This window comes from Talpa europaea, assembly GCF_964194135.1.
Source record: "Talpa europaea genome assembly, chromosome: 15".
Taxonomy (NCBI): Eukaryota; Metazoa; Chordata; class Mammalia; order Eulipotyphla; family Talpidae; genus Talpa; species Talpa europaea.
This window is the reverse complement of record NC_140083.1, coordinates 6,220,510-6,230,924: the sequence shown is the minus strand read 5'-3', so window position 1 is coordinate 6,230,924 and position 10,415 is coordinate 6,220,510. Positions and strand designations below refer to the sequence as shown.

The window sequence follows — 10,415 nt, the reverse complement described above, 5'->3', positions numbered from 1 at the left end:
CCAGCGGTCACTGCAGCGCCCGCCTCTGCACAACGGGTGGTAACACCCACTCTCAGGGCCGCGGAGGGCGCCCTTCAATATTGCAGATGCACAAAACATCTGGAAATCAGAAGGTGCCCATCAGCGGGACACCCCAGCCCCCTGGCCCCCCAAAGGGCAGCATGCAAGAATGAGAACGTCGGGAAACATTAGTTTCCCACCAGATGCTATGGAATTCCGGAAGGAAACATTTCTTTCCCATTTCGGCTGTTTGAGAACTCACATTGGGAAAACGATAATGCAGAACAAATGGGGTGATGGCCGTTTCGGGGTGTCACTCACTACTTTCCCTGGACCGCAAGCTTGACCTTCCCTACCAGCCCAGGGACTGAGTCAAGGGGCTTCTTTGGGATCCGGGTGTGGGGGCCTCCCGGGACGCGCCAAGCAGGGCGGGGCGCGGGGGCGGGGCGGGGGCGCCCGCGCGAGCCCCCCCCCCGCCGCGCCGCCCGGCCCCGCCCCGCGGACTACAACTCCCGGCAGGCCCCGCGCGGCCCCGCCCGCGCCGCCGGCGCGCCCGGAGGATGCAGAAGCCGCGGCGGGCGCTGAGGATGGAGGCCGCGGAGCCAGCGCCGCCGGCGGGGGCGGGCGGCCGCGCCGCGGGCGGCTGGGGCAAGTGGGTGCGGCTCAACGTGGGGGGCACGGTGTTCCTCACCACCCGGCAGACGCTGTGCCGCGAGCAGAAGTCCTTCCTCAGCCGCCTGTGCCAGGGCGAGGAGCTGCAGTCCGACCGGGTGCGGCCCGCGGCGGGCGGGGGGGCCCGGGGTCCGCGGGGTCCGCGGGGTCGCGGCTGGCGGGGGTCGCGCCGCGCGGCCGCGGGCGGGGGTTCCGCTTCGTTTCCGAAGCCCCGGAGGCGGGAGGAACGGGCCGGAGACGGGGAGGAGGAAGTGGACCTGAGAGGGAGGGATGTGCCCATCGCCGTGGCAACCGGACAACGCCAGGCCCGGGCCGCGGGGCTGCTGAGCGCTGCGCTGAGGGCTCGCGGGCCTGGGGGCTGGTGCGTCGGGGGTCCCTTGGGGGCGCGGGGGTAGACGTGCCGGGTCTTCCCTCCGGCCCAAATGGGGATCTGGATCAGAGGGAAGGAGTTGCAGCGGCTGCTGCTTCTGCCCGTTGGGGACTGGGTGACACGGGGCGTAGGGGGTCCTGGTGGAGGAGGCCCGGGGTGCCTTCGGCCCCGGCTTCATCAGGGACCTGTGCTGGCCTAGCGGGCACATTTCAGGGTTCCCCTCTGGTTTTGCTGCAAACTGCCTGGGTGACCTTGGGTGGGACCCTCCCCTGTTCCAGGCTCAGCCTCCTCTCGGGAACCCCCGAGGGCTCCCTCTCTTCCATCCCGCGTGACCCTCTGGAGCTGTGACCTTGGGCAAGTGCCTTCTCCTCTTCGTGTCTGTTTTCCCTCTGTAGCTTTGTGCTGATGCCCGCCCTGCCTCCCTGCAGGCTGCCAGTGTCCAATGAGATAGCAACTCCTTTGGAAACTTGTAAACATCCCCAGAATGACTGGGGCTCTGGCAGAGACACTGTGGGGCTGGCTGGCTTCAGGGGAACAAACTCCCAGGGGCACGTTCCCTGAGCCCTACTCTAGACCCCCCCCCCTCACTACATGCTCACAGTGACCCCTAGTTATGGGGGAGAGGAGTGAGGCCCAGAGAGACCAAATCATTGGCCCAAGGTCACACAGCCGGAAAAAACAGAGGCAGGATTGTAACTCAGATGTATCTGACCCCAGAGCCTTTTCGCTCCATCACGCCACTTCTTTTCAGGGAGGAACCGTCTCTCCACTGTGTTTCCTTTCCCCCAGTCATTGACTGCACCCCAGGTAACGGGTTGGCACGGGAGGCCTCACACTTCCACTCTCACCTCCACAGGATGAGACTGGGGCCTACCTCATTGACCGTGACCCCACCTACTTCGGGCCCATCCTGAACTTCCTCCGGCATGGCAAGCTGGTGCTGGACAAGGACATGGCTGAGGAGGGTGAGTTGGCCCACGTCCTGGACCCCACGGGGTCCTCCATGGAGCTCCAAAGCTATCCCTCCTGTAGAAGGGACATATGCTGGCGCCCATGCTCCCTGTCCCTCCTCATCCCTGGCAGAGCTAATCCCAGAGCATCTGCTTGGGCTGAACTGAGGGTTCTACCAAGCGAACAGGCCCAGGTTTTCCCTGGGCACCGTTGGGGCAGTGACAGAGCACATGGGCAGATACTAAAGGAGCCAATGAGGGCCGCAGTATGGGCAGGGCTGCCCTTTCTCCCCAGCCTCCTGGCAAGCCAGGTATGAAGAGGCAGAGATGGTCATGGCCAGAGCTATGGCTCTTTCTCTTTGTGAGATACTAGGTGAGATACTGGGTCACCCAGTATCTCACAGTCCCCGTGAAGGCTTGCACTGAGCAGGTGGGTGGAGAGGGTGCCTGTTCCCCAGATCTGGCAACCTCTGCACACAGAACTGGCTGTGGGTGGAGATGGGGAGGAGGGACCTGTTCTTCAGTGGTGATTTGGTTCCTCCCAAGTCTGGGTGGTGACCCGGCAGATGGGGAAGCTGTGCCCGGGGCATGGCCTCTTGGCAGATCTCCAGCCAGGGGCAAGGACTTCACTGGGTTCCAAGTCCACCTTCCCGGGACACAGGGTGTGGCTCTGGGTCAGCTAACCCGGCCAGGCCAGCTTTCTGACACTTATCCTCCCCAAGTCTCCACTCATGCGTAAAGTGGGGCTGGGGAGCCAATCGGGAAAGCATGTTTGGGAACAACAGATGTCGTGCGTCTCCATGGGCATCTCCCACTGCCTGTCCCTCCTCACTCTGGTACATGGTCTCCCCTCCCTCACCCCCAGGGGAGACCAAGTGACTCCCCAGCGAATCAGAGCTTCCACATCAGCCCACTGTAGACGCCCGGCTTGACAGAGCCCCACAGCTTTCAGCTTTCTGGCAGCCCCTGGGGAGCACAGATACCAGGGCGTGGCCAGGGCCCAGGAGCCTGTCCCATAGGGAGGGGAGGTAAACACCGGCTGCGTCACAGCCAACACCTGTTTACAGGCTCAGGGGTTCTCAAAGTACTGCTAGTCCCAGCACCTTCAGGCAGGGCTGTGGGAATGTGGGGTCTGGGAGGGGACTCACTAGCTGTGTGACACTAGCAAAGTCATTTAACCCCTCTGTGCCCACATCTGTGGCATGGGGGACAATAGCACCCACCTTACTAAGCTGCTGTGAGGATAAAAGGAGCTACCAGTGGCCCTTTAGCATAGAGTCGGCCAGTGACGCCACGTTAGTTTTCTGTCGTTTGCAGGACTGCGTGGGGCACTCTGGCAATGACTGTCACTGACTGCTTACTCAGTGTTAGGTCCCTCTGGGCATCTGCCAGTGAAGGGTGGGTCACACATTGGCCTTGTCCCCAGGGAGTGCAGAGGCCAGTCATGGAAAGAACCAGAAAAGTTCCTGTCCTGCAGGAGCTTAGGCCCAGGGCCCTTCCACTTCACTGGAGAGAGGCAACTTGCTGAGACTCTCAGTCCTTTTAAATGGCGGGGACAGTAGTGCCAGCTTTGCACTGTCCCGGGGCTCACGATGAGCAGGGGTGCTTTGAGATCGGGAAGCATGATAGCTGGGACATGGAGCTGCCAGAGACCGCCTCTGCGCGAGGCTTTAAGCTCTGCCGCTGAGGGGCTTTGTGACTTGGGACAAGCTGCTGCCCTTCCTGAGCCTCAGTTTCCCCATATTTTTCAGTGGGGGCAATGGAAGTACCAACTTCTAACTCAGAATTAAATGCAGGCAAAGATGAGCTGTGGCCGGTGCAGTGCCTGGCACTTAGTGTGTGCGTCACAAATGGGGGCCTGGACTGAAGGTTCATGGCCTCTCCCATTGTGGCATTCTAGGGTTCAGTCCCTGCGATCCCGCCCTCTCTGGACAGCCTTGGCGCAGCCCCAGGGCCTGGACTGGAGGACTCAGCACAGTGGAGATACTGGGCCTGCTGAGTGGCAGCATCCGGCCCTCCCATGGGGAATGTGGGGTCCAAGGATTGTCCCTCTTTCTTGACCTCCAAACTCAGGGATGCTTGGGTCATCCACCTTTGTGTGACTGGGTCGGGAGGTGGGCTTGCGGTGGGGGCTTGCAGGGGCCTGGGGCCACGGGCTGCGGCAGCAGGAATGACAGCCGTCCCTGCACCAGGGGTCCTGGAGGAGGCGGAGTTCTACAACATCGGCCCACTGATCCGCATCATCAAAGACCGCATGGAGGAGAAGGACTATACCGTCACCCAGGTGGGGGAGCACTGGGGGCCTGGCAGGCCAGAGCTGGGGGTGCCGGGGAGGGAGGGAGGCAGGCAGGAGAAAGATCAGGAGAGCTGAAATTAGCGGATTCTTTGGGGTGGCCCAGCTAGCCTGTTCCTGCCTTGACTGGACTCGCTGTGTGACCTTGGCTGAGTTCCCCCGCCCCTCTGGAATATAGAGGTGCTGAGAGCTGCCCACACCCCAACCTCACAGGCAAGGTGGGGTCAGTGTGGAGGTGCAGGGCCCCTGAGGGCGGGGGGTAGAACAGGAAAATAAATTATCCATTTCATAGGATCAGCCCGGCCCCTGAGGGGCCCCCGCACAGGTTGTAGCAGCTGGGCCCTCGGCTTCGGGCATCAGTGGTAGGAAGGGCTGGAGAGTATCTCTGCCCACCTTGGGGGAGCGGGGATTGTGGTGCTCAGGGAAGAACCTGCCGGCGTGAGTGACTCTGAATGCACCCCTTACCTCTTGTATCACCTGTACAATTCTGGCGCGCTCACCCTTTAGCTGGGTGACCTTGTGCCAGTAGCTGACCCTCTGTGAGCCTTAGTGACTCACAGGGGTTGGGGAAGGAGCGAGAGAGGCCATGTGTGTGGCACGCCCCTCCCCTCTCTGGCCTGCCTCTCCAGGGCATGTGTGGGGAGGAGTGGTGTGGGCACGGGGTGCCGGTGTTCCCACGGTGCCCTCCACGTGGCACTCTGCCCGCAGGTCCCGCCCAAGCACGTGTACCGCGTGCTGCAGTGCCAGGAGGAGGAGCTTACGCAGATGGTCTCCACCATGTCCGACGGCTGGCGCTTCGAGCAGGTGAGCGGGGGACATGGGCGCCGCATCCAGACCCCCGGCTTCTGGACAAAGCAGGCCCCTCAAACTAAACACGATGAGGGAAGGCCACGCTTGGCTGCAGGTGGGCCAGAAAAGGGGAGAGGCTGCGGCCTGGGTCTGGGGCTGCTTCAGCACCACGGCATGCCTGGGACGGAGTGGCCAGCCTGCCATCCCAGGCTTCCGCCTGCTTTTGGAAAGCGGCCTGCCGAGCCCGGGGCTGTACACCTTCCCGCAGGGGTCAGCCCAGGCACGCCGGGGGCAGCTGGTCCTGGGAAGGATGGGCACGAGGGTTGGGGTCCTCAGGGATGGGCCTGAGCAACAGCAAGATCAGGACATCAGTTGGTACCTTGTTGGGGGCGGTTGCCCCCTCAACCCTACCCGTTGTCCCTACTTTGTCCCTCCAGCTGGTGAACATCGGCTCCTCCTACAACTACGGCAGCGAGGACCAGGCCGAGTTCCTGTGCGTGGTGTCTAAGGAGCTGTACAGCTCCCCACACGGGCTGAGCTCCGAGTCCAGCCGCAAAACCAAGGTGAGGGCCCCAGCCTCAGCCCCCCCACCCCCTCCCCGCCGTCCATCCAGCCATCCCTGCTTCTTCTTTCTCCTCCCCGCTGCTCACGCATAGCCCCATCACAGCCCATGCCATCCATCCCATGCCCCGCGGTCCTGTCTGCTCATGCAGCTACCCAGGCCCAGGCTGGGGGGCAGTGAGGTGGGCCATGCAGGGGCGCTGAGAGCATGGACTGGGTGTTGCCTATGTGGTGGCCACATGGTGGCACCAGGGGTGGGGGATGCCTGGAACTGGGAGTCTGGGCACGGTGTGCCATGCTCTATGTGACGCTGGACTTGTCCCCACCCCTCCCTGTCTTCGCTGTGGCCTTGTCCTCTGTGGTGCTGTCAAGCTTGGAACTTCTGGGCTCCAACTCACCACTTTATTTCCCAGGGACCTGGCTGGGGCAGGAAGGCCACACTGAATCCTGCCCCCGTCCCAGGCCCCCTCCTGGGGCGCTCTGCAGGAGAGGGGTCAGGACCCCCCCGGGGTCATCCTGGCCTGGGAGGCCATCGTGGGAGTGGGCTGAGCAAAGCCCTGGGTCCCAGGCCCAGAGCTGACCAGGAGCGTCAAGGCCTTGGGTAGGACCAGTGGGGCAGGCAACCAGCCAGGCCGGGAAGAGGGGGAGCCGTTTCCTCTGGGGCTTTTCCCTGCCCAGTGGAGGCATGAATTCCTGCTTCCTGTCTGTCTGTCTGCCTCTCTGTCCTGTGACTCCCCCTGCCCACCCCACCCCTGTCAGCGCCAGCGTCTGGCACTGCCTCGCCAGGGTGCAGAGAGCACACTGTTCCACCAAAGCCCCGGGACCTGGGCAGCCAGAGCCCGCTGCTGGCACCCCAGATCTAGGCGGCGGTGGCCCTGGGCCTTCCCCAGCCTCATGTCTGTTTGGGGTCAGTCTTCAAATGAGGCCTTTCCAGGTGGCCCTGGAGGATTCCCCAGCCATTCCCCCACCCTGTGCTGCCCCTCGCCACAGCCCCGCTCCATGTACAGCAGCACACCAGCCATGAGCACGCCCAGCGGGGCCCTCAGACCTGCCCATGGGACAGGACACACTGCCCCAGGGGCTGTCGCCCTCCCCCTGCCTGGAGACCCCAGAGCCACCTGCCTGCCCCGAGAGGGGGCCCGTGGGGACCGCTGCCAGCAGGCCTTGGTCCCCCGGTTAGCTCTCCACTCTTTCTTCCCTGGGTCCGCCGGCTGGTTCACAGAGCGCGGAGGAGCAGCTGGAGGAGGAGCAGCAGCAGGAGGAGGAGGTGGAGGTGGAGGTGGAACAGGTGCAGGTGGAGGCAGATACCCAGGAGAAAGGTGCAGCCCACCCCCAGGACAATGATTGCTAATAAAAGCGGAGCCGCCCGCCCACTCCCGCTGGAGCCAGCTGCAAAGCCCTGGGGCCCTGGCCGAGGGGGGCGGGCCCCCCAGGGTTAGCTCAGCCGCCCGCCTGGCGCCTCACCTGCATAACCATCCCCTCTCTCACTTTCTCTTTGCAGCCCAGTCATCTCAGGATCCCGCTAACCTTTTCTCCCTCCCACCACCGCCTCCTCCTCCTCCGCTTCCCGCTGGAGGTCCTGCCTCATCTTCATCCACCTCCTCTTCCTCCTGGATCTCATCTGCACCCTGTCTCCTCCCTCTCTGCCCCTGTCCGGGTTTTCTCTCCACCTGCTCGCACCTCCATCCCGGGGCTGCCCTGGCCCCCGCCTCCCACGCCCTCCACCCAGGCGCCCCGGCCCTGCATCCCAGAGCCTCCTGCCTGCCGCCTCCTGCACCCCTTCTGGCACCTCCTGCCTCCCGGCCCGGGGAGGAGGGGCACAGCGGCACCTCCTCTGTGCCCACCCACCCCGCCGGGCACCTCTGAGGCCAGGCCGGCCTGCCCCCGAGCCTCGCCGCGGTGCCTCCTCCTCACGTTTCCTCCTTGCAGGTCCCCGTCTGCGCCCTCTCAGACCTGAGGCTGCGCCCGCAGTGAGGGCTTCTCCTTGGCCCCTCGCCCGCCCCCAGAGCTGCCATCCTTGGTTTGTAGCTTGGCGGAGCTGGAGGGAGGGGCGGAAGCCAGGAGGGTGCTCGTCTCTCGTCCTTACCCTTGAGCCAAACTCGTGGCTGATTTTTCTCCCCTCGCCACAGTTTCTCAGCCTGTCTTGGCCTTGGGTGTGAGGCTCTTTGAGAAGAAGATATTTAAGGGGTGGCGGCTCTTCCCCACTTGCTGGTCCACGGTCACGGCCAGAGGCAGGCTGGGAAGGCGGGCAAGGGGACCGAAGCCAGGCGCCCTGGCCTCATCCCGAACACCCAGAGCCCCCGCACCACAGCCTCGTGGTGCCGGGCGCCCTGTCTCTGCGGGGTGGGAGGACAGGCCACGCTGCTCTCCCCTGGCCTGTGAAGAGTCGGCCAGAGCCGGCCCAGGATTGGGGCAGGTGCCCACAAGCCCTCGCTCGGTCTTACCTGCCTGCTGTGACTTTGGGCAGGTCACTGGGAAACCGTTCGGGGGCACGGTTTCCTCTACAGTGGGGTCAGACAGCTGCTCTTCGTGACCCTTTCTGTCTGAGCTGGTGGTGACCTGCTTCTCTCAGCCCTGACCTCCCCAGCCAGGGTCTGGGCAAATCTGGCCTCCTGGGGAGCCAGCACCCAGCCCAGGATGGGCATGGGGCAGATGGGCGAGCTGGGGCTCCCTCCTGCTCCCCTCTCCTCCTAGGCTCTGAATCACCTTCTCTGGGCCTCAGCCCCCTCCCTCCTCCGAGGGACCCTGTGACTCACCTGCCTCTCTCTCTCTCTCCCTCTCTTCCCCTCCCCCCCTCCATTTCAATCTCCTCTCCCCCCTCGGCCCTGCATCTTCCTCCTCACTGGCCCCACCCTCTCATCTCCCTCCTGGTTTTCTGACCACCCCCCACCCCATCCTTCTGCCCCTTCCCTCTCTTATTTTCTAGCTGTTACAAGCCAGAGGCGCCCGGATGTGAGGCCCCAGATCACCTCCAGGGACTTGGGGTTCCGATCTGAAATCCTTTATTTTTGTACCATGGGGTGGGCCCCCGACCCCAGGGGGAGGAAGCTCTCTCCCTCCTGCCACCTCTGTCTACACCTGCCTCTGGGGGCCCAGTGGGGACCCGCTGGGACTGCTCAAAGCCTAAGGTGCCGGGCCCTGGGACCCCTGGACAGGGGCTCCTGCCCGTGGCCAACGTGCGGCACCTCCCAGCTGTGTCTCCCGGGCCCCTTTGTCCCCTCCCCCCAGGACCCCCGCTGCATGGTGGATGCACCTCCTCCCGCCCCGGTCACATCACCTCCTTGAGCCTTAGTCTCCCTGTCTGTCGAATGGGTCGACTCTTCCCACCCCACCCCACCTACCTCACAGGGTTGTTGTGAGGTTACTAAGAGGAGCAGGGCCCCAGAAAGCCCCAGGGGGCGTATAAGTGCCAGACACAGGGCGACCCTCCTCTGGAGGGAGGACCCACCTAGCCCCGGGTGGAGATTCAGGTATTGGTGCGGGGTGGAAGATATGGGGGGGCTGGCCCTGTGGGAAGGAGGGGTGGCAGACAGTGGGGCCACTCAGGAACTTGTGGCGAGAGAGGGGACACTCTCCCTCTGCCCTGGGGAGAGTCTGGGGCGTCGGGCCGAGCGAGGGACCCTGCTGCGTCGTCACCTCTGGGACGGGAACTTGCTTCTCGGCTGTGTCTGCTGCCCCCATGTAATAAAACCCGAAGAAACAGCCCGCTGAGCTGCCTCCCTCTTTCTCTGGGTCACTTTTGGGGACCGGCTAAACGCAAGGCGATGTGCAAGACCCACAGGTAACAGCACTTCTTCCAAAAGCCCAGGGACCGCCACTCTCCTGTGCATGTTAGGGCGCTGGGGCTGGGGGTGGGGCAAACAAGCCTTCGGGGCTCTAGCAAGTGCCCGTCCCTCTGCGCTGCCCTGCCGTATCCTCATCTGGCCCAGAGGGTGTCTAAGGCCCAGCCCGGGAGTCTTGTCTTTCTCTCGGCAGCCCGGACCGAGTGGAGACACTGGCTCCCTGTCCTCCAATTCCCAGCCTCACCCCACCCTTTCCTGGGCCCCATCAGCTCCCTCGTATCGTTGCTCCCCCCTGTCCCAGGACACCCTGCTTTCTGTGATGACCCCACTCCGTGACCTTCACCTCCCCCCCCCCATTGTTGCCTCCCTCTGACCCCCAAGTCCTGGAAAGTGAACCTCAGGGTCCTGCTCCACCTTCACTCGGGGCCTGCTGGACCCTGGGGCTTCTCTTTCCTGCCCAGACAGGGCCCTGACCCCCACCCACCAGCCGCTGCCCTGCCTCCCGAGCCCTGCTGGGCCTGCCCTGCCAAGCAGTACCCCTCAGGCAGAGGTTCCCAGAGGGCCAGGTGAGGCTCAGCAGTCCTGCCTCTGGCTGCACCCCTCTGCCTCCAGCCCTGGGCCCGCTTTGCAATTCCCTGCTCTTGAGTCTCCCCCACGCACTTCCTTGGGTAGTGGCTCTGAAATCCCTGCCGACTGGTCAAGCTCTGCCTGCCTCTTGGACATCTCAAAGATCCCAAGGGCACCCCAAGTTCATGACCTTCCCAGAGTTTTTGGCTCCCGAGGTCTTCCAGTCAGGCAGTGGGTCTCCACCTCCCAGCTGCTCAAGCCAGTTCCCGAGGAATGTTCCCGGGAGACCCCTCCCTCATCCCACGCGACCTACTGAGGCACCTGGAGGACACTGAGGGGCCTTTAAAAGACCCACCAGCTCATCCCCACTGCCCCTCTGGGTCAAGGGCCCCCATGGTCCTCCCTCCTGGTCTGCAGCAGCCTCCTCGCTG

At 63.9% G+C, this 10,415-nt stretch overlaps 1 protein-coding gene across 1 annotated transcript; it reads left to right on the top strand.

Moving 5' to 3' along the window:
- Nucleotides 1-560: 560 nt before the first annotated feature.
- KCTD17 (potassium channel tetramerization domain containing 17) lies at nt 561-8,631 on the top strand (the record flags this gene model as incomplete). The annotated part of the gene is made up of 9 exons (XM_084254901.1): nt 561-770; nt 1,899-2,007; nt 4,185-4,276; nt 4,994-5,089; nt 5,512-5,637; nt 6,858-6,954; nt 7,137-7,211; nt 7,565-7,655; nt 8,562-8,631. 9 exons carry the CDS (start codon nt 561-563, stop codon nt 8,629-8,631), a joined length of 966 nt encoding a protein of 321 aa, XP_084111027.1.
- Nucleotides 8,632-10,415: the final 1,784 nt, after the last annotated feature.